General features: G+C 43.8%; 1 protein-coding gene across 1 annotated transcript in view; it reads left to right on the top strand.

Annotated features, from left to right (window-relative positions):
• The first annotated feature begins 9373 nt into the window (after positions 1-9373).
• The window catches only part of LOC146552650 (cysteine-rich motor neuron 1 protein), a 35171-nt gene continuing 19977 nt past the window's right edge, over positions 9374-24567 (top strand). Inside the window, exons 1-4 of the mRNA XM_085257340.1 lie at positions 9374-10071; positions 14349-14510; positions 14787-14960; positions 23700-23942. Coding sequence (XP_085113466.1) covers positions 9774-10071; positions 14349-14510; positions 14787-14960; positions 23700-23942 — 877 coding nt within the window. The 5' untranslated portion in view covers positions 9374-9773. The remainder of the gene's footprint in view (positions 10072-14348; positions 14511-14786; positions 14961-23699; positions 23943-24567) is intronic.

Genomic DNA, 24567 nt, shown 5'->3' with positions numbered 1-24567 from the left:
TGTATGACACTGTTGTTGGCCTCCCTACACTGAGTGCAGACAGAGAAATTATGCCTCAGGGCAATACTTTCTGCTCTCTCCCTCTCACTCTCTGTGGCTCTCTTTCTCTGCCATTGCTGCCTCTTTAGCTGATCTCTCTCTCCTTTGTCTCCTTCTGTCACCGCTGTCTACTGACTCACATCGTTACCACCCTCTCACCTGGTTCATTTCTTATCTTTTTTTTTTTGTCCTCACCCTTTATCCTCATCTCATTTTTTCCTTCTTCCTTTTTTTGTTGCTCTGTCTCTCTCTGCCACTCTTATCATCATCGCCTGCTTGGAGAGATGAGGTTGGTCTGACCACTGATAGGTAGCCAGAGGGCATGTGGGAGCTGGCTCCAGAAAGTCTGCCCCTATACCTACTTTGACACTGTCTCTCTCTCTCTCTTCCCGTCATTCACACACACACATATGCACAAACACACACGCTCATTTACAGCTTGCATGGTGAACCATGAAGCATGTCAAATGTCATCTTACAAATTACTCAAAGGAATAACGAGGCTTCAAAGACAGCGAGGTACTGCTAGCATCTGTCAAGTCAAAAGCTTTATCAACTTAGTCACTGTTTTGCATGAGTAACACTTTACAAGCTCTCCAGTGTTGACACACGCAGTTAGAACATGACATGAGTAAGATCAGTACTTCTTGGTGTTTGTGCTGAGACATCACTAAACTGCCCAAAGCATAGTCACACAGTTCGATTCGTGGCTGGTGGAGGTGATGGGGGGCAGCTGTTGTAAGCCATTCACTCTCTTTCTCTTAGCCAATGTTTAATGTATCTCAGTGGGTAAGATGCAAAATTAAAAATGACTTCTGTTTTCTTTCTAATGCTCTTACTGATAATGGTAGTTATCAAGTAGTGCCATGAAATGCTCTGCTTGCTTCTTATAGTTCATTGTGACCTTAAAAACCCCTTAAAGTTGGATAGTTGTGTCACTCTGCCCTCTATCGATCAAAGTATGTCATTACGTAATGATTTTAACTTTAAACTTTCACTGATGTATTTTAAGCAAGACTTAAAATACACAGTTTTTGCAGAATAAAACACTCCTGAGCTGCAGCCAAAGGTTGTTTGCCTTTTACATTTATAAATGCTCACATTCACATATCCTCAACAGGTAGGATCATTTTGCACAAGCGCAACATGCAAAGGGTGAAATGCACCCGAATTCACCTAAGCCAAGCAGTGCTCTAGTAGTCTAATTGACCTCACTCAGACAGGTCACTTGTCATAGATCCTTTCGGGCTGCACACTGAATCGGTTTATACGCAGCTGACAGACCATCGTCTAGACAAAGAGCAGAACCCCTTCCTAGTATTGTTTGTTGGTTGTTAGCGGTGGGAGAAAAACAGGAAGAGAGCGTGACTAAGCCAGTGAAAGCCTCTGCCCAGGAGGGATAGAGGTTTCCTGCCTTTAGATGTTTCTTTTCACATGAGCTGACTGGCAGCCAGAGTGATTGTCTTACAGGTTGATGGTTTGTGTGATAAAACTGTGTGAGCTCAGAGCGCTCTCCACATTGTACTGCCGCTATTCAACCACATGGTGGCAGCACTGCTTTAAGAAACTTATATTTTTGCATTCAAGTACTATTTTTCAGTCCTTTCTCTCAAAAATGGTAAATAAATGGTAAATGACCTGTATTTATATAGCGCTTTACTAGTCCCTAAGGACCCCAAAGCGCTTTACATATCCAGTCATCCAGCCATTCACGCACACATTCACACACTGGTGATGGCAGCTACATGTAGCCACAGCTGCCCTGGGGCGCACTGACAGAATGACAGACAAAAATGTTTAATTCCAATAATCACTTCTATACTGTGCACACTGTGGCTGCCCCACCCAGAGCCTGATTCTGCTGGAGGTTTCTTCCTGTTAAAAGGGAGTTTTTCCTCCACACTGTCACCAAGTGCTTGGTCATAAGGGGGTCATGAGAAAGTTTAGGTTTTCTGTCTACTATTGTAGGGTTTTTACCTTATTTTGCACTGTTGTTGTGATTTGGTGCTGTATAAATACAACTGAATTGAACTAAAACTAAACTTAACAAGGAAAAACAATGGCGAGAGCTTTGAAATGATGAGCCACAAGTCTGAAAGTTAGCAACATTTGTACTGACAAAGGAGTCAGTACACTTATTTGTGTTCTTTATGGGAGTTATTATATAGATGCACAGACTGATATGTCCCTGCCTCTTCAGAGTAAAAGGCTTTTGCCTTTCTTTAGCCTGGAAACATGGAAAACCAATTAGCTCCTGACAATCTGCTAACCGGTACCTCTAAAGGTCATTAATTAGCATGCAATAAACTCAATCCAGAAAGGAGTAAGCTTCGGTTTTACCCCATACCTAATGTTCCATCCTGCTTCATATTAGCCTGGTTCATGATGATGAACTGCAGGTAGTCAGCTAGTGAGTTTTCCAGGTGTGCGTGGGTGGATTTTACTGCCTGTGGACAGAGCCAAGGTAGTTGTTTCCCCTTCCTGTGTCATGTTAATTCAAACCATCTGAATGCTGTAGCATCATACTAAAAAAAGCACATGAGAGCAGTTTAGTTTGTTGATTTAAAGTGAGTGAACATATCCAAATGGAATTTCAATGTCCCCAGTCCCAGGATGTTACAGTTAAAACAATTTATACTGCTCACTCATGTTATATTTGTCAAGTATACAAAAAAGTTTATGAATTAACATAAGTATTTATACAGCACATACCTTTCACTCTCCCCTTCATCTGACCTGTGTCTATACTGTTCTTTGGCCCGTGTTGCTTCAGGTTTGCACATGTTGGCTGTGGTAATGATGTCAGTTTGTTGCCTCACCTTCATAAAGGTCAGAGAACTCACACATTTCTCACATTCCTGCTCCTGCTGCCCGTCCTTCCCCTGACAAAGACGGGAGTAAATCTGTGTCCCAGACACGACATTAAGCAGTGATCATCCCCCTCCCCCCCGCAAGGCGGTTGTTTTGCCCCAGTGTTTGAGTTATTGGCACTGTAATTATGATCATTTACAGCTGAAACACAGGTTGTGACATTCCTCTGCCAGCTGGAGGTCTGCCTGTGAAACTGGCACCTTTAGCTGAGGATCCTCCCCCACAGATCGCACAGGAACTGCGCCATGTATAGTAGCAGGTGTATATTTTTTATGTTAGAATGCTTTTAATCAAGCATATGACTCTGTTTTACTTGATGAAACTGTAGATTTATTGTGGATAGTGTGTTAAGATTTAATTGCTGTAGAATACTCATTTCCTTTCATTTATTTATTTTGTGTTTCATATTTATAGTTATCATCACCAGCTAGGTAAAACACTACATGAGGTTTGAAGTTTTAGGAATCTAAAAACAATGTTAATATATTCTCATTCCCGTTCACAGAGTTAAGATTGCCCATTATATGCATAGAAACAGCAGACAAATGTGTAGTCGCTGATATGTACTGAAAACCTGCAAATTACAATGTAATATTCTAACAAGCCAAGCACTCTAAGGTGACTTAGAGTGCTTGGCAGATATGATACATCAGATTTTTAGGGTTTGGGTAGTACCCAAGTTAAATATGGGGGGGAGAAAGAATATTGAGGCTTTCAGGACACACAGCCATTAAAATGTGACCACTAACACAAGTATGACATTATATGGCCAAGTGTTTTGAATGTGGGATAATCATGGTGATAGTGTGGGTTCAAGTGAGTACGACCCCAGTCACACAGGCCTAGAAATTGGTCAGCAACCAACAGGCAACAACTGGTTCTGAGGTCAAAATGTGTGCTCCCTGCACTCCTGGCAAGTGGTTGCTGGAGGTTGGTTGCAGTTGTTGAGAAATCGGTTTCTGGAGCATCAGTTGCACAAAGTTAGAGCCCAGTCAGCAAACTCCTGGCAACCACTGGTCACTAGCAAAATAATGTGTCTTGCCAACCAATCAGGGAATGCATATTTTCCCCTCATAAACAATGGATGTATCATTTTCAATATGGTGGGCACTATTAAGAAATGAGTGACTGATGCCATGTGAGAAACGTCTAGCATCATGTGACCAGAAACCATTGATTCTGCATGTATATAAAGATACATGTAGCTACCAGGACATCACCCTTTGGTTTCTGAACGCATTTTGTTTTCTATCTGTACACATTTTACAAGAATTGCAACTCCCCCTCGATTATTTGAAAGATTTTAATCATTATTGCGCACAATGTCCTCAAAAAGGTCCTCACCCAAACTGTGCTCTGTGTCGAGGTCACATTTGTCAAGCTAGGTGCCGCTAGGTGAAATCAGTCGTAGGCTTTAAAATGTATTAATAGGTTTTACAGGCAGTCCCCTATGAATTGTTAAGGTTTGTCAGGTGGATAAGGTACTACTGCTCACTGATGTTCGGGTTTAGAGTTCCAACCATCTTTCAATGACAGGATGAAGTGCTCAGTTATCAGCTAACACTAGCACACTTGGTTAGCACACTTGGTTAGCACAGTTGGTTAGCCAGCTGTACCAGTAAACTGTATGGATGAAACACAAAGATGCCAATATCTGTCGATTTCAAAATGCCCTCTCCTTTTTTTTTTGCTTCACATCTGCTGAATATTTGAATAAGAAACTTTTTGCCAACATTTTTCTTGCAACAACTTTATCATCGAATAATATATTGGTGTCTGTGTACATTTTTTGCTGTGCTTCTGCAGGTGGAGGTGCAATAATGCAACAAAACACAGCAAGACAACTTAAATGGTCTGTAAGAAGCATTTTTACATGCACGTGTACAAGAATACAATCATGCAGCATCAAAGTAGTATATGACTTTGCTTTGCCTTCTACTCATTTGCTGTAACCATAGACCTCTCGAGGCATGCTAGTTCAATTGTCTCAATGATCTCATGTGTAAAAGGGAAGATTACACTGGGCAGGTGTCATGGGTTCTGGACACAAGGGTTCTTTCAGGCTTCAATCCACTGAGGAATTCACCATCATCGCATAGATTTGAAGATTAAAACTTCTGAGAGGTCCACTTAACGTTCCACTGGAGCACAACAGGGGTGAGCAAGTATGCCACTTGTAATTGTCAAACAAGCAAGTGGCCGTCTGCTCTGCAAGGTCACAGGATCTCCTGGTAAAAGGGTTGAAGGGAAAGTGAGAGGCCCAGAGCTGGGCACAGTCTGGAGCCAAAGGATTTGAGCCATGAATGTAGGAAGGGTCTGGGGCTGAGTCATAATGACTCCTGATGCCAATCGAACCCAAAAACCTTATGTGTCATTGCAGCTCTTGCAGAAAGTGTTGATCTAGCTGGTAACAGAAAGGGGCTTTTCAGACTGTGTGTATGTTGTTGGGTTTAGAGATAATCTGTTAGCAATTTAGCAATTATTCTTTGTTATTTAGTCCACAGCTGATATGTGCATTTCTGTGAAACTAAACTTTAGCTTAGAGATGCTTTGAGTTAAGGATCAGTGTGCTAACAGACTAGTGTTTAGCTTTACCATTAAACATGCTTGTTTAGAATATAAGCATGATAAGGCTGGTGGGAATGCCGTCACTGTCATGAATAAAAGTACTGGTTGTAGCAAGGCTTTATAAAAACTTTAACTATATGGAAAAGAGGATCACAAGTTATTAATGTATATTATCTGAGAAAAAAAAGAATTAGTATTGGTAATAGTAAGCTGTCTATTGTAAAGCATAAGATGTAGCGTTTTCTTTGCCGGGAGAGAAAAGGTCAGAGGAAGTCTACTATCCGTAGACCCATCCCAGTAGAAGGGCTGAAAAAGGTTGATTTATCCCAATGATTTAAGTCGGGTAAAGGTTTCATGTCTTTCATTTGTATCTCCTCATGAAAATATGCAAAAATAAGTGAGAAGAAGCTTTTGTCAGTTTACACAACAGTGATTTACATGTCAGTATTTATGATGTACCAGTCATTAGATGATCAAGCATCGGCTAAAATTTATTTCCTCTTAACAGAAAACAGCCATTTCACAGACTACAAACCAAAGTGGCATACCTGAAGCCTCAACTATCCTCGAGGCTATTTGAACCCACTGAACCTTTAAAAAGTTCAAGCAGGACTTTTTAGAGCCAGAAGAAGAAGAAAGAGGAGGAGGAGGGGACTTGCAGTTTTGTGTATCACTATGTTGCCACTCTGCTGGTGGTGTGATGACTCTAGGGGTTTTTTTGCAAGACAGAGACAAGAGGACTGCAGGAGACCCGACAGTGTCAAAACACATTATTGTAGTCCCCACAAGAAAAACAGCAACTGGACCAGACCTCACAGGGAGGGAAAACGGACAGAGGGAGCAGAGAGGTGGAAGAGTAAGAGAAAGCAAGAGAGGAAAATAGAGCACATAGATACTATGGATGAGAGAATATGTTAAATGATGTTAAACTGTTCAGTGTTTTCCTGAACTTGATCTACCACAAGAAAAAGAGCTTCTCTTTTTTTGTGGGACTGGCTGTTTCCAAACTCTGCCTGTCTGGTCCAAGCAAATTAGGAGCCCAAAACAAGAAACAAAAGCACTTGTGAGTCCTTCTGGATGGCAGTAATGGAAAAGAGATGCAATCATAATTGCTGAATATTACCTCAATATGTTGTTTCTTTCTTTTTCCCTTTTTTTCACTTTTGTTTTGGATATGTTAACCTTGTTTCGGTTCATTTTCTAAAAGGTTTTTGTTTGTTAACGCCTCTTTCTCATGTATTGCAAGGTTTTTCTTCCTGCTTGTTTAAAGAAGCAGATGACCTCATCTGTCCTGAGTTGAAAACAGGCCATTCATTGGAATATATGCTGCTTAGCCTCCAGACTAAATGCTCCATTTTTCTGTTATTAGTCGCAGAAATACGGCGCAATGAATTGCTTCAAAACTGTTTAAGCGGTGAGTACACATTGCTATTATGCTCCACATGCCCCACTCCACCCCCACCCAAAGGATGCATGGTCCAGTCTATCACTCTGAGCTCAGAGATAAGTCAAATGAGAGTGATACTCAGCAATGAACAGTGACACTTGGGTAAAAATCTCCCAGCGCTTCCTGGGGACTTGTAATCAGGTGTGCTGCATGCTGTCCACTCGACGTGCATTCAACACTCCATGTCATGCGCTACGTTTAGCCCGGTGTCACCACCAGCCTTTTACTGCTGCCAGCAGTTCACTTCCAAAGCATCATTCACACCCATCTCCTGAAACACCTCCTCACCACCAGCCTGACGCCTCCACAGCAGCAGTATGTAATTCAGTCGTCTGAGCAAGCAAGAAGAGACAGGGGCAGTGGAGGCTGGTAGTCATCTAAATCTGTTAAGCCCTCCTCAAGGATGATTAAGTCTCCAGAAAAGGTGCATCGCAGCCTTGTCTTCGAATGAGCGAGGGAATCTTTTTGAACCTCTGTTGTGTTTTCTTGGAGATCCGTGACTCAGAGCATTATTAGTACACACACTCTACAGTTATTCAGCCCCTGCAGCCGCCCTTCACTGCCCCACCTTTTCCTCCCATTTGCTCCATGCAGAGACTCACATACAAAGCTACCAACACTGAGAGTCCTGGAACTACAGAATGAGCTCTGGTTTTAGAGAACACGCTGCTCAACAGAATCTGTATTTACACCAAATCGTGGCTCAGTGGATACAATAGCCAAAGAGATGGATAATCTGAACATGGTGCTCGAGTCCAGACTTAATCATGGGAACATTTTCAATTCAACACATTTATGCAGCATTTAAACCAGGGCACATGCTCACAGTGAGTTTAAATGGGGAGTATTCTAGTTTGGTGCAGTCATTGTACTGTTGATTTTTACCCTTCTTTGATTGCTAAGAGTATGTGGAAATGTAATACAGGAAGTAAAGAACCTGGAGGCAAAGCTGTGACCATATGAAAACCCCTTACTTGTCTATTATAAGAGAATGAGGGTCCTGTGAGATCTTAAAGGCTGTCACCCAGGCAAATAGGTCAGTGCAACTGGGCCAAAATCTGTGTAAGTGCATGGAAACTGAAGCTCAGTGTGATGGTCTGTGTCATCAGACAGCATGGGTGTCCGGCCAGCGGTCAGTGGGTCTCATTTGAAGAGAGCTCTAAGTGTGGGTGAGGGAGGGTGGAGGGAGAGGCAGAGGACAAGAGCTGAGTTGTGTTGCAAGAGCTGATTATGCGTGCCGCAGGGCTGGTTTCCTGGATGTTGTGTTTGTGTTGGAGTGGGTGGCTCCAGGCAGATGTTGCAAATGAAGGAGGCGCTGTTGTGTGTTGACGTTATGGAGGGAAATCATACCGGAACACACCTGATTGATGTTTTTAGAGGTAAATATTTCCAATGAGAGCAACAAAATCCACTTGCCGCTGAGGCAGTAATATTCACAAGTTGTTACATGATCTGATGACCCCAGTGTGTTTCACCTTTTGGAAAAAATGACTACTTTGTGCCTGCAGCAGATAATAGGAGGGCAACAGATTTGGTTTTCTCTCACAATCATCCTTCCAGCTGTGCTCACTGCCCACACACAAACACACATCCATCTGGCCATGAGCGCAGAAACACTGCTTCAGCAGACATCAAATTACTTTTTTACCTTCCCAAAGCCATCTGCATACACAATCAGACACCTACAGACACAGGTAAGCTTCACACAAACACACAAAGCAAAGCATGGGAATGAAAATGAAAAGATGAAGACAGCTTATTATGAGATAAGAGCCGGCCATCGCCCCCAGCTATGTTTCAAATATAAATTTAATAAGACTGCCTCATATTATGAAAATGCTCACTCGCTTTTTTTACCCATATAACTTAATATCTTAATTCTTATATTATGATGTAAGATCCAAATGCAAAAAAGCCGCTACCGTTATTTTATATGACAGGACCATTTATTATAACGCTGCTTCCATATGAGAACGCCTGGTTTGTTTGAGGCTCTAACAGACTTCGGATGTATCATTAAACAGAACCGATAATGCTGCGCTTTATAATAATTAGAAATTCATAAACATTTAGATACTGATTATTAGTTATTAATGACTAGACTCATAGCGCATTACAGAATTAACTACAGCAGGGAGACTGACTCCTTCATGCTGATCTCACTTTGAACACAGACGACTGTTGCTCAGCTAAAGTGTTTTAAGAACCGCTTTTTTAAAAGTAGAAAATGGTACATGAATTCTTTAGATGCGACCACAGTGAAGCAGAAAAAGAAACTCGCACTGAAGACATTCAAACTTGTGTCATTGCGCAACACACAGAGTCGGGTTGTCGAGCAAGCGTAAATCAGTTCAAATCCTCCCTCCTTTCGTTCCTTGTGACTGGTCGCTGCCTGTGTCAGTCAGGGGGAGGGGTACACCGCTAATTTCTATATGCTTGTATGTCAATTTAGGACTCAGACTGCCCTTTTTTCTGTGTGGCTGACAGCAGCAGGAAACCTCAGTGGACCTCCATTACCTCGGTTCTTGGATTTCTGCGTGTGTTTAACCAGATGAGACGCTTGGGACGCGCAACTGCTTGCTTAGATTGAATCATTGTCTCTGGATACTGGTGCCCCTTAAGACGCGTCCGCACACTTCTGTCTCGTGGTGTGTGTGTGTGTGTGTGTGTGTGTGTGCTTTTGAAGAGAGCTGCTGGGTAATAAATCGCACGCCCGAGGGAAAGCTCGTCACAAAACTTTTAAAGAGGGTTTGACAACTTTGGAGATACGAGTTCATGTGGCTGATCGCCTGACAGAAGCGGACAGTTTCTCTGGAAAACTTATAAACGGGGGGGTTTCTCTTAAAACATGTTCTACAAATGCTCCGTGGTGTTACTGAATGTCCTCTTTCTCGTGCGTGCGCTCTCGGCTCACGAATGCACGGCGTGTAACCTCCGGACTTGTCCCTTTAAACCCCCGCTTGTCTGCGAAGGTGGTCGGACAGTGGCCAAGGATCCGTGCGGATGCTGTGATCAATGCACCCGGCTGGAGTGGGAGCCCTGCGGCAGCCAGGACTGGGCGCACGGCTACTGCGCCCTGGGACTGACCTGCGCCTCTGTAAACAAAACGGGAGCCGCCACTATCCCCGAAACTGGAGTATGTAAAGGTAAGTGGGACTCGGTCGTGTGAAGTCAGTTTAAACAAATGGCATTTTATTCAAGAAGTAACTTAATAGGAAAAGAGAGAAAATCTATTAGTGAGTGTGCAACCTTTCCCTTTTTTTAGGCACTTGAAGCCATCACTTAAAAAAAACGTCATTGAGGGCCCGACTGCAGTGACAGTGTCACTGTTTACTTACTTCTGGCTGCCTGGAGCGCACATGGTGGCTGTTGCCAGACATTCGTGGTTAACGTCACTGAATGTTTTGTTTAGGCGTTTAAAACAAACTATGATCTTTTCCCGAACCTGATTTTTTTTTTTTTTTTTTGTTGCCTAAATTTAACCAAACCCTAACAAAAAACGTCATGTAATAAGAATAAAGCTTTCAGACAGAGAGCTTGAAGGCAACATTCTCCCACCAACACCTGGAGAAACCCCCCAGGTCAGAGTCGCTGTTGATTACATGTAGAGTAGTCCTGTTCAGCTGCTTTTTCTTCCCCCCCCAGAGCTTCATTTCACTCTCATCTAAGAACCAACAGTGATTTGGCACTACAATAGAAGAAGGTCCTGCTCGCTTTAGATTGATGAAAGGTGCATTTAGAAGTGATTTAATATACAATAAGAGATGTGACTATGTCCATGTGTGTGAGGGCAAAATTGAGGTTTACTAATGTCTTGACAAGAAAATGATTGTGTTTTAAAACCTGGAGTACATTTGAATGCAATAAATAAGCTGCCATTTTCCTGTCTCTTCTGTTTACACCACTGGCTTCATTGTGTTCCTCAGAGGTTTAATAGATTGACAGCGTGATTGCAAAAGTCCCCAGAAGATTTTCATTTGCAATTCTGTGAATTTCACAGTGCAGCACCGTACTATTCTTTCCAGGCAGAGCTGGACCTGGGTAACAGTGCATGTGCTCGTTTTGCGCACAGTTTGAGCAACAGTCTGAACTTCAAACATATGTATAGGGTATCAAGTTCCCCAGTAAGAACTGAGTTGGTAGCAGTGGCTTTATCCTGAGAAACAAATAACCAGTGGATGGGACCCCCTTTTACCTGCACTGTGTCTAGGATGATTGAAAAGGACTGAAAGGATTGTAGGAGAGAGCAAGCAGCTCTCAGTGGGGGTCTGGATGTCCTGACCCTGCTCTTCCATCATCCCTCTGTGGGGTGGTCCAAGTCAGAGCTCCACAAGAGTTTTAGAGGGGTCTCCCGCCTTACCATTGGGCCTCATGTACAGGTTAGACTGGTGTCTGGAGGGCATTTCCTCTTAAGCTTTGGAATGAGCTGGAGACCTAGTGGCTCCTTCATTTGAGTCATGCCTCAGCTCCAGGGACCTCCGAGCATGCTGCTGACTCCAAATACAGACACATGTACACAGCCTAAATATCCCAAAGGATCTTGGCTGGGCTAAAGCAACACCTCCCAGTGTGTTTTCAGGGGCCACAGTAGGCAGGCTGCTGGAGGCTGATCCCAGATTTCCTTCAACCTGCAGCACTCTTAAAGTGATTAGACCTGCAATCAGGAGTTGGGGGTAAAATGTTTCCGCTTTTCTGATCCCCTGCTTGTCTACTGATAGTCTGGATTTTCTGGGTGGTCAAAATCTGTTGGTGTGGAGACTCAGCAGCATTATAACACAGGTGACATGTTGCATGTTGTGACAGATGGTTACCATGGTTATCAATCAGTTGTTAATGTGTTATATTTGGTGTCCGGTTCCTAAACGAAAGCTGACACAGGCGCTGCACTACTGCTTTCCAGAAGTGGTATTGTTACAGAGACACTGAGATCCAAAAAGAAGTGGAATTTGCTGGTATTACAAATTTAATTTTCTTCAAAGCAGTGGACGTGTTTCATATCATTCTTTGTTGCCAACAAATTTAACAGTTTTTTAAGGTACAATAACCAAAAGTAATTGCATGAACCCAGAAAAGTGTGAAGCTTGCCAAAAACAATAGTAGTTATTACAATAAATTATTCTCATGACAGATTTTGGTATTTAAGCATTGAACCTGGCAGTTAGCACATAAAAGGTTGAACGCTTTGTGGATATACAGGTTCCATTTCTGACAAAACAAAACAACAATCCTCTTGGCCATTCGCCTTGTCCTATCTGCTTCGGTGGTCAGCCAGGTGAAATCAGCCATTCCTACCTAAATGAATTCTGTCAATGTTCTCATTTTATTCCCGTGTCTGTTCTTCCACACCGAGCTTCCTCATCCTTCAGAGACACTTAACATACCATGTAACGGAATGCCGGTCTTACAAGGACGCTATGTCCACTGCACCGCTTCACATACCTTCTACTTCTCCCTTTCTCTGGTATTATCTAACGTTTCAAAGACTTCCTTTATAGCTCGCTATCAGCCACAGGGCCTCTAGATGTCAGCTTTTCTATCCTGGCTCTGGACGCCAAGCCAAGCAGTCTCAGTGACCAAGTCAGGAATCCCCCTGGGATGAAGCCATAGGCTTTGGTTAGAGTCACGCCAGGCCAGATAACAGATGACCAGAACACATTAGTGTTAGGCTAAAGGAAACTGAGGCAGCCTTGCATTAATTGTTTTGAGTAGCTCCTTTTCCACATTTCAGATCTACCATTGCATGCAGACAGGAGCTACTACCATCTTAAATGAAAATACACTTGCAGGTACAGGAAAGCCTCAGGATGGAAAAAATTCTTCGACTCAGGATCGTTTTAGGGTGAAAGGAAGTCAGAGAACGTTTGCTGTATTGAAAAGGCCATTTGTGCTCTGCCAGTTCAGTGGGCATGTGAGAGAGCTATTAACAGTGCTGGCTGGCTCAGGTTGAAGGTGCCTTCACTGCTTCCACTGGCCGAGGTTTACCCTAGCGCTCGAGAGCATCAGCCATTGCCAAGCAGCGATCGGCATAGCCCGCTCTAACACGGGGAAAGCATTTACTAGGATGCTTTCTTCTGCAGCCACATTGATTCACTTCAGCGGTAAATTGTTTTATCACAGTAAGAGATTTTTCTTTTTCCCATTGTGGAATATCTGTTTCACATTAATATGGATCAGCACATGTGTGCTATTATCATCTGCGGCATCTAAAAGCACAGTCGCGGAGTTCGGTTTCTTTCTAGTCACTTTGAGTCATCCTGTTATTGTTTCTCCTACCCCCAACTGAGCGTTACCACGACTCTCATTTACAGGCTTGATTTCAGGTAGGATCACTGCAGTAGTCAGGTAAACTATGACGTGCTTATGTTTATGTTGGATAGTTGAACCTTTAACACCTTTTCCTCTGGCGCATTGTTCTGGTATGTAGCTGTTTGGAGAAGAAAGCCAGAGTATTTTGATAAGCTCCAGTCACACATCCACACTGCTAATTTGAGGTCTTTCAGTGCAATCTTGGGAAGGGGCCGCTCTGTGTTGGAGTTTATCTCTTCCTGTTTTCTGAGCAACCAATTCCTACTGCTTTTAAACTACTATGAGGGGAAGGTATTTTGAGATGTAGATGTGGGTTTTCTGAAAGGAACGCTATGTGTAATGTGTAGATTGGCACTCACTCTCAGTTATAAGTCGCTTTTATAATGTTTGATCCAAATTGAGGCCAAGTCTCGAGGTGCCATGTCAGGAGTGGGGGGTAAAGCTCCCTAGTAGAAGTAACAATGCGTGGGTATGGTGGCCTTAGTTCAGAAAGGCGTTGCAGCAGCCAGCAGAGATGGAAACCCTGGGAGGGCCCCATGCTGTGGAACAAAAGCAAACAAATGGGCTCAGTAGCTGAAGCAGCGTGGCACAATGAGGAGGGAGGAGGGATGGCAGCCCAGCAAACACACTGGTCAGTTCAGTATCTGTGGTGCCCACATAATGTGTCGCAACAGATGCTGCAAGCTGGCTAACCCTTAAGCAGTTCTGGGAAATATGGCTTGGTTTCTGGCACATTTTGGCCTGATAAAGTTTGACCTATAAATCTGTCCAGTATTTATTTATCCATTTTATATGGGACTAAATGGAGTCATAAGCTGATTACCACATGAACTACAGACTTCATCTTGGGAGAATACAAATTTAAGATCGGATATGAGACCTGTATTAATTCTGTGTGAGGGGCCGTTGTGTTGATTTGAGCCAATGTGAAAATAGCCGAGGTAATGGTCTAGCAGATTCATGCATAGTGGGTAGTCACACTTGTACACTCTGGTTAAGCAGCTTCCTAAACCATGCAAGGTATTTCCAGGAGTAAGAAAGCAGCCGAGGCAGCTAATTCAAGTTTTTTCCCTTTGTCTTACTTATATTTTTTTACTGTCACTGTTATTTCCCACAGTACTGCCTGACAATCCAGATGCAGGTCTTGAGGATGAGCGCTGCCCACTGATGACAGGCTGCGACAGAGCAGGAGGTCAATGTGTCTGTGATGCCCGTCACTCCTGCTTGGGCTCTTTTACCTACCCAGACCAAGAAACCTGCATGAAGGCCAGTAAGTCAGGTAAGCCCTCTCTCTTCATCCCTTTCCATGTTAAAAGACAGATGTGTGTTGCACACGCACGAGCACAGAAACCCTTCAGAGGGGATAATGCTATCTATTGAGAGGAGTTAATCCATAACAGATGTGGCTCTGAGGTGGCTAATGCTACTTGGATGTCATAGTGATGACACACATGCTAAGGCTTTGTGTTGCGGTTCCCCACTCACCCTTGAGTGGTGCCATTGTCTGTGACTCATTGATGAATGCGGTTTATGCGTGTTCACGGCCGGATTTCAGATGGTCGGAGGCACGAGCACCGGGAAAAGCACAGAGAGAAGTATGTGGGACCATCCAACCCAGCCTGTATGTTCTCTGGCTGTAACCTGACCGCCGAGGGCTGCGTGTGTGAGTCTCAGAGCTGCCACCACCACTTCGCCTACGTCAACCGCAGCCAGTGCCAGGAAGCTGCAGGTAACCTTCAGATGACCTGCAAACAGAACCCACAATCACACAGTAGCACTGCTCAGCTCGGGTTACTTGGGGTTTTTTAAATAGCGTCTAAAACAGTCGAGTTACATTTGGATTGCAGTATTTAATAATTATCTATTTTTAATGAACATATTTATAAACTATAGGCTTATTCTGGGTGAAACACAACCGCATCATTCTTCATGTTCCGGCTCGTTATTATGGCTAAAATAATGAACTGTAAACATTCAAAATTCTGTCTTCCAAAGATTAAATGCACTTTCTGTTACAGTATTTGCATATTAGTTACATATTTGGTGTCAGCTTTCATTTCACAGTCTTCTTGTGCAGTTTCAATAGGCACAGCAAAACTCCACTGATTATGAGAGCAGGAAAAGTAGAGGAGGGATGAGGGAATGTATCAGATTAGCCTCAGATGCCGTGGAAAATGATGTGGAGAGTGAAACAAAGAAGGTGCAAATCTGAGAGAAGGAAATACAGGGACTGTTAATAGAAATGTGGTGTGCAGGAGATCCTCAGGTGCAAGGCAGAGTGCATAAAGTGTAAGTGAACTGAGTATGATTGGTTCCCCAGTGCTCTGAGGTGAAGAAAGGGGATCCTAAGAATATACAAAAACGTGCCTCTCTCTGTGATTGACACTTTACTAAGTGGAAAACGTTCTTGGCAGAGTGAGTGCAGTTTTCTCGTTTGGATTGTAAGGTGTGCGGCAGATAGGCAGGCGCTAAGTGTCGGCTGCCTCCTGAGTGACATTTGCAAAACAGGATGAGAACTGTTTGTGTTGGGTAGAACGTGTCCTCCGTAATCTGCTTTTCAAAGACAGAAAGCAAGAAAACATGAATGACACCTGAAGAAAAATAGTCTTGATGGTTAATGGACTGGTACTTTTCTACTCAAAGCACTTTGTTACCGTAATCCTTACTCGCCCATTCATACAAGTGCTTTATTTTCTATGCTGAAGCACTTTTAACTGAACATGTACACAATCAAATTCACATGGATTGATCAGGGGGCAACTTAAGGGTCAGTATATTCCCCAAGAATATTTCAGGGTTGAATCACCAACCTCCCAGTAAGTCAGGGGTGGGGGACCTCCAGGCCTCAAAGGCCGGAGTCCTGCAGGTTTTAGATGTTTTCTTGATCCAACACAGCCGATTTAAACGGCTAAATTACCTCCTCAACATGTCTGTAAGTTCTCCAGAGGCCTGGTAATGAACTAATCATTTGACCCAGGGTGATACCTAAAACCTGCAGGACACCGGCCCTTAAGGCCTGGAGTTCCCCACCACTGCAATAAGTAGACAACTTGCTCTAACAGTTATGGCCTGTGACTGTGTTACGAGTGACTGTGCTTTTTTTTATGTTGCTCTGCTCTGGTTCTCACTCAATCTCTTTGCAACTTGCTGATATTTTTGGTGAGGAATGGCTCTTAGGATAGACAGTACCGTGGTTGGCAACACGCCATGCAGACATATTTAAGTTTATTTAGTCTCCGGATAACATTAAGGTTACTGCCGAGCATCTACAGTACAGCTGCGTGGATGTTTGTCTTGAGCTATTTATGCAGCAGATTCCACAGGAAGTGTGTTCACCAAATATCAGATTGTTTAGACGTATCATCAAGTCTAGTGTTTCAATGAAAGACTGGCTGCTGCGCTCCTATGTTTGCAACTCGCTCATCAAAGTATGAGCCCAGCGGATGACGGTTTAAACTCGCACTAGTGAAAACTGTAAACAACATTTTTCAGCAGCTTATGACTTCAGCACCGCAACACACACCCACCCGTCTAATGGCCCCTCATTAAGTAAGCGAGCAGAATACGTGCTTCTACTATGACTTAAAGAATACATGTGCATGTAGAGCGATGCACACACGTCAACGTGTCCTTCAAGCGCACAGTGAGCCTTCGAATGGGAGCAAGTAAGCCTGCGTGCTTGCATCTGTGTTTGCGCATGTGTCTGTGTGTGATAATTATCTTGTTTGTCTAGATGTCGCGGCAGAGATTTTCCTTTGTCTGTCATCAGCAGGAGCTTCCTCTACGACCAGACCGGGACTCTGTGGTTAAGATCCTGTTTGCTTTGTCCCGTTGGGCTCCATGGAGACTGTGTCTATCAACCCCTCGTTGCTTTAGACACAAGCAGCTATTAAGATCTGTGTAAGCATGCCCCTCTGGAGTGTGACAAAAACTGTATTCTGTAAACTTAATCTCAGGGTACAAGAGCACCACTGATCGCTCCAGTCGCCACAGCGCCAACAATAATACTTATGATGGTGCTAAACATAGAATATCCACCTCTAGGGGTCACTGTTGCTATGCAGTAGCAACGCAATGGCCATTCCGAATCCCAAAGTAGTTGCACTTTTGTTTCTGCGTCCGACTTTCTTTCATTTCCGCCACATGTGGAGCGACAGGTGCTCGTGTCTGCCTTCGGGATGATCTGCTGGAGAAACTGCATGATCTCGATCCCCGGACCTCCAGTTCTGGGTGCGACTTGATGCCAGGAGTCAGAGGAGAGGACGTCAAAGCAAATGTGCAAAGCGGTGTTTGGTTGAAAACAAACCGCAGCTGCTTGACTTGCATGTTAATCTTGCTCTTCAGTGGTCAAATGCCCAGAGTTTCACTTCTTGTTTTTAATCCTTCAACACAAATGACAAGAAAGAATCACAGATCGTACGGAAGAATAATAAGATCTCTGGGCAGCTCTGCCTTCGCTTCTAGTCACATTGAACGGAGGACAGACTTGATGCTAGAGTACCTCTCTGTCCTATCCTGAGCTGCAAAGTGTTATTGTGTGAGGTTAAAAGGATACATAAATGTCAGGGTTTTTTTAATGTTAACTGTTTTTAAAAGAATATTCTCACACATTCCATCTTTAAAGCAGACCTCATGTCTCAGCACTTAAAGAAACACTCTTTGCCTTTCCTCAGAATTTATGTTCTCGTCTCAGGACCTGTACACTCACACATGGTAATAGTTTGTCCCGTCCTTCTTTTGCTTTCTGCTGCTCTCTGACTCATACTGTGGTCTCGTCTGTGACTCATCATGATCTGTTGAAATTCAACATCTTTCTTGTTTCACGGCTGTTGATGTTCCATTTCCTAATCGCACCTCTTGTAGATTTGCTCTCCTGCTGGACTACAAAACACTGATGTAATTTGGCTGAATATGATCAATTAGAAGCAACGCGGTGTGTCAGACTTATTTCCCCACGTGGGAGGAAAGACGATGCGACGTGTGATAGAGAGGAAATGCAGACGCAGAATAGGAAGTCACAACTTAGTCCAACTGCTTTTCTGAGATATTTGTGTCCCTGCCCCAAGGATCTTGGTCATGTGATGTTTAGCAAATTTAAACTTTAGGATGGTTTACATAGTTCTTTCACGATAAGGTTCCTGAGTGGTTTTTTTAGAAGAAGAAGCAAGATTCCTCTGCACTTGTTTACTGATAGAAACTAGCACCAGCAATCTCTGCATTCTGTAAGTCAAAAGCCAAAACCAGTCTGTGCTGTAGCAGTCAAGCCATCTAGAGCTGCTTTCACCGACGAATTCCCAACAATTTTTGGAGAACTGTGCAGGGACAGCGACCTTGTCCTTTCTGACAAGCAGCGCTCACTGGAGATAGTTTATATCAGCTGCATTCTTTCTACTGAAAATAGTTTGGCTAAGTTGAGAATACTGCCTGGGAATGGTGCAGAGATGGCGTGACATAGGATGACCACTTGTGAATCACACATGGACCCACCCGCCTCTGGACTGTAAATATCCACGAAGAATTACCCTTTTGGTGTTTGTTTGTGTTGTTGTGTGTGTGGGGTTTTTTTTTAGGGAGCTGGCTGCTAAATGAATGTGTGTAGTAGTTCACAAGCGGTTAACCAAATTGGCAGCATCCAATCTAATGCCATGGCACAAACTGGCCTCACTCTCGCAAATCTGCTTGTCCACCTGTGCCACCTCCATCCTGCCTCTCTCTACACTTGTAGAAAGAATGGTGGTTCTGCTTGGCTGCAGCTTCTTTGTGGCAGGGCTATTACTGGCTGAGCCAGACCGCCATCGGCTGGCAGGGGCCACGAGACGTCTCAGTGCTGAGTGTTTGTGCACCGTCTGCGAAAGCTGTGGCCCGGTTGTACCCTGCAAGCTGCTAGTTTCCCAGCGAGTGCTTATTTCTGTGTGCGGAGACTGATTTCAGAGAGGAAATAAAACTCCTGTGTAGCTGGAGAGACAAAGAACTTCCCTTAAAGGCATGTTGGGATTGCTGTCAACCCACTCACTATTCTTGGTCAGCCACTAACCAAACCAGGCACATTAAGCCAGCATGAAAGCCAAAGCCAAAATACATGCACGCACACAAAGAGCCTTTCTGCATGTCCAGCTCTAAACCTCAACCCATTAATTAAATCAAGGCCTAAAACCTCAGCTTATTGACTCAACCATAACTATTAACAAATCAAACACGCCCCGACCCAAGCCTCAGTCAAATCCTGATGTTCCTGATGTTCCCAGGCCCGTTTCTTTCATCAACACTATTTTGCTTTTTTCCCCTGAAAGAGAAGATCTCTAAGGCAATAGTCCATAAGTAACCCTCATGTCTCTGTCACAGTTTATTTAACAAATGTGTACAACCCAGATCTCCCACAGACTTCTTTTCAACAAGACTAAGACTGACGGCTAGAACACATAACATGATAACATGATCCTTTCCACTGCTTTATGTTCAGTACCCAGCATAGGCTTTGTACGTACAAACATGCAGTATATGAAAATACAGATGTGCAAACGTTGGACACAGGTGGACATTCTCTTTACCTCACCCAAGCACACTCATTTGAGGTTTTTCATCTGCAAATATTTAGCCAATGATTGAGAGAACAAAGCAAGCAGGCAGCACATGGCGGCTGCGTGCCTATACCCAGCCACCTCAAGCCTCTGATCATGGTGTCAATTTCCTGACCCCGTCTATGTCTTTTGGCTTGGACATCCTCCTAGAGCTGCTCCTCGATCCTTACACATGCACTGACACACACAGCGAACAATGCCGACTTTCTCAGTAACTGCTGGTGGGCACCGGGCCAGGCCCCCACAACTTTACGTGAGAGACGGCCCTGATGTGTCCCTTTGCGGAGCAACTTTATAAAACCTGAGGACAGACCAGAAACCCACGGAGGGCAGCTGGACTGAGACAGCTTTGTTCTCAGCTGACTTGTTTCCAAAGTCAGTCAGCGAACAGAACTCACATTGTGTGCTTTTTTCCATGAGTAAACTCAGGCTGTCAACACAGCCTCCTCTGCCTGCTCGAGCCACTCGGGTTTGGGTAAAGACTGCGCTCCTTGTACCCCGCACTTGAAAGGAAGAGAAAAAAAACAACATTTAGAATGAAAGATTTTTCTTTCTTCAATGAGCTGCACCAGAATGCATTGTTTACAAAAGGCACCCTTCAGTAGTAATGAGGTAATTTCCGCATTTTCTTTTCTAGATCAACATCAGGTGTGGTGTGAGCCTGCATGAAGGTGTGTGTGTGTGCATGAGAGAGTGAGAAAAATCGCATATTGTTGCAGGCTGTTCATATGGGTCAGACATTGTCCAATCTTTGTTATCTTACAGTTGTAAAAGAGCATATGTTACCTAATCTGCAGAGAGAATTTATCAAGCCTACCAAATCAGTGCTTTTGTGTATGTGCAAGCTGGAGTATGGCCACCATTATGATACAAATACTGGTTTTGCGGTCGCTGACTCGCTAATTACAGCCATTTATGCAAAGAGATAGAACACAAACAACGCTGGATAAAATCCATTTACTGCTGACTTTTTCCATCCGCCCTGTCTGTCTATTGTGTTTATAATTGTGCCAGCTAAAAATTGTATTAATTGGACCTGCAAGAGTTGGACCATTTCCACTGATGGATACAATTCCATTCATTTCAATTACAATGGTATGTCTGCCAGCTGCTTTTCCCAGCGCACTCTAACCCCAGCCATTATCACGACCGAAAGAGTAATCACCCTTCTCTGGGGCACATACAATGCATAGAAAGTGTTTTTCAGTGCAGAACTATGTGCAAAATTGTCCCAGTGCATTTTTTTTTACAGCTTTAAAAAGCTTGAGGCTTTCATATGCAAAAATGGTCTTTAACTGAGCAGCCTGCGTTAGACTTTATTGTAAGTAAAACATTTGCCAATCAGCACTTCCAACTGAAGTTTATTTAACTCCAGTATAGGAATTAAGCCAAAAACCGTTAAATGGGTTGTAGCCTCCCTTAATTCAGGGGTTTTCCCTCATTTTCTATGACACTATTCAGCTACAAAGTTTATCAATGAGAGCTTTGTGGCACTCCTCACTGTTCCCAGGTTGCTTGAGTAAACACTACAGTACAGATACCTAACACTCCTGCTCTATTTATCCGGAGCCAGAAAAATTCAATGTTCCCCTTATCCTCAATTTCATGTGTCAGTTATGTTACCCCCACACACCAAAATAGAGCTCTCACAGTCTTAGAGGGCCTCTCCTCCATGTTTATTCTTGGTCAGGCAGACATCAAACAGTTACTTAACGGCACTGCCGTCAGAGCATCATGCACGCTTGTTTTCTTGATTTGAGGACCGGCAAAGTCAAACCACTATCAGAGCATGAGCAGACTGGAAAGTAACCAATCAGTTTCCCCATCTGGTGGCAAAACTCAGAGGGAGTTTTCAAATGTCAGTGATGAAGCACATCCTCTCAGAGACTCGTGTTGCGCTTTGGAGTCAGCACCCGTCTGGGAAGACCATCAACAGAACTGTCTCTCTGGAAACATTACCAAACCCCAAGCATTGTTATGCAACCTCAGCCAGTATCATTCCCTCTCCTCAAAAACCAGATGTATGCAAAGATTGCAAAGCATTTCTCATAAATAAATCATAGTCCTTCATTTTAACGTTCTTATAAGGCACTTATTTATTTACACGTTTTCTCCTGCACTTGTTAATACTGCGTTTACACACTTTTCCCCAGGAGATCTGGGAAAATAACTTCTGGGACCCAACATGAGTCTGCTTTTCACAAAATATCTCTTCCACCCTATGTGTAAACATTACAGGGACACTGAGGACCAAAATAAACATATCCATTTGGCCTCAGTCATCCACGTCTTGAAAGGTAGATACTGTTCTCCTAAAATGCAGTATCTGTTAAGAGGGGCACTTTTCTTTTCCTGAACAGGTTCCAGAATACACTCCTCCCCCAGTTTACCAGTAACCCTGCACCTCTTTCCCCTCTAACAAGGGGTATCAAATCTATTACACTGACTCTGGCTGATGAGTTAAAAACTGCATCCTGGTATTCTAAATGAAGGAGAGATTCAAAACTGGAAAAAAAAATCTCTGGTAAAGATTGGCTGCTATTAATAACTGGTTTTAGAATGCAAGGTTCTGTTTGGATTGTAAGCCATTTAAACCAGGCAAGGTGGAATCTGAAGCCCATAGGCAAGATGTGCAGACCCACCAAACATATCCATGTGGGCCCTCCGGAGGTAGTTGTGGGACTGTGTGAACAGGACAAACCCACACATGGTCCATATGGGCCCCAAGTGGGTGGGCTCGTGTAGACTAGTACATGTGAGTAGCCCACTGTCAGCTGCCTGTACAATTCAATTTCAATTCAATTTTATTTATACAGCGCCAAATCACAAAAACAGTCCCCTCAAGGTGCTTTATATTGTAAGGTAGACCCTACAATAATACATACAGAGAAAGATCCAACAACAGTGGATTGGCGACAGTGGGAAGGAAAAACTCCCTTTTAAGAGGAAGAAACCTCCAGCAGAACCAGGCTCAGGGAGGGGCCATCTGCTGTGATTGGTTGGGGTGAGAGAAGGCAGACAGGATAAAAGACATGCTGTGGAAGCATACAAACCAATGTGGTGCCCATAGCAGTTTTGCAGGTAGGTCACTGTAGGTGAGGAAATTCTGTTGGTAGCCCACTGTGGGCTGCCCGTAGCATACCCATGTGGGGGCCACAGCAGTTTTGCCTTTTACCCATTGCTTTGTGGTGTAGTAGTTATAAATTTCCCTGGAAAGAAGATTCCCAGCTCAAACTTGAGTAGGTTATGTCAGGAATGGGGTAAAAATCTAGTGTGAAAATCAGCAAAAGTCAAATATGTGACAGTAACTGCTTTGGCTACTCCTTGTTATTAATGGACGTTTTAGTCCACAACTAAGACCAATTGGTGGCAGCAACGTAGCAAGGGGGACATGTGGGCAGTGCACCCCATGATCACAGAGGACAGCCAACAACTACTGTATGTGCATACTGTGGGTACATTACAAGCCTACACTGTGGGCCTTGTGGATTTGCCTAAAGTGGCGTCAAATGTACCCCAAGGTGGCATGTTTTGGGGAGAGCCTTGTCATGTGTAGAGAGGGGCCTTTGCTTCTCTGACAGGATGCTATAGAGCTGTCGTGGACTAAAGTGGGGCTCTGACTGCACAGTTTATGTTGGATGGCTATGTGAGCTCAGCCATTAGTCTGCCACACTAGCATAGTGGCTCATGTTGGTAGCAATCACACATAATTGCAGCTAAACCTTCCACCTTAGCCTAGCAAAAAAGTGCTGACAGAGTCAAATGGTTGAAGGTGCTAACAATGTTAAACCTGTGTCCATTTCACTGTGTTAACTCATATGCAATAGAGTCACCAGTGTCTAAACATGAATGCGAGTCCATGTTTGTGTGTGTGTTTTTGTTTTTTACAGAAGAGCTGAGGTGTGCTGGGGTGACGTGCCCCAATCTGCAGGTGCCTTCCTGCCCCGAGGGTTCAGTCCTCACCAAGAGCTACAAGCCTCCTGCTGAATGCTGCCCCTCCGTACCACCCCAGTGCACTTGCGACTTCAGTGCCTGCCACAAGCCCCAGTGCCCGAGCGAACAGCACCCCGTTTCACTTGGTCAAGCCAGCGGTCAGCCAGGAGACTGCTGTGATGTCTACGAGTGTCAGAAAGGTAATTTCACTGATGAGCAAGCTACACACTGCTCTTGCTCCAACAATAGCAATTTCACAGTTGATGTGCAAATTATTTTGTTCAATATTTTGCTTTCTTTTTGTTTTTTTGTTGGGGTTTTTTGTAGACGCAGTCATTTCCTCCTCCTCTGTGAGCTAATTTTTTAAGGGAAAATGAAAACTCTTAATTGGATAACTGCTGTCGGGCTGTTTATCAGGCTGGAGCAATGCTTCCAACTGGTTTTCCAAGACATTTTTAGGGGTGTACATACAAAAACGTTTAGTTTAATTCCTAAAGGGTTATTAGATATAACGGCTTCTTCGTCCATTTCCTCACTTGGGTATTAAAAAGAGAGAGTGACGTGGTAGCAGGCGAGCAGATGCTGAATGCGCGTGAGAGTATAACACGTCTCTGTCGTGAGGCAGAGGCAGCCAGGAGCGCTAGGAAGGCAGGGAGGGGACCTGCGGTATTGGTCTGTTTACTCTGCACGCCCAACAAATATTCACTGTTTTACCAACAGAACAAATTCACATTCTGGCCCCTGCACATGTATAAATGAGTGCTGTGTCCCAGAATTAATGGTCTTAACAAGCCCGGTGACCAGAAAAGTGCTTAGGCTATGAAT

The sequence above is a fragment of the Mchenga conophoros genome, linkage group LG19 (assembly GCF_057382185.1).
Source record: "Mchenga conophoros isolate Kocher_MC1m ecotype Shallow Benthic linkage group LG19, M_conophoros_male_GT1.1, whole genome shotgun sequence".
Classification (NCBI taxonomy): domain Eukaryota; kingdom Metazoa; phylum Chordata; class Actinopteri; order Cichliformes; family Cichlidae; genus Mchenga; species Mchenga conophoros.
The sequence above is the reverse complement of the archived record's forward strand: the minus strand, read 5'-3'. Positions and strand labels throughout refer to the sequence as shown.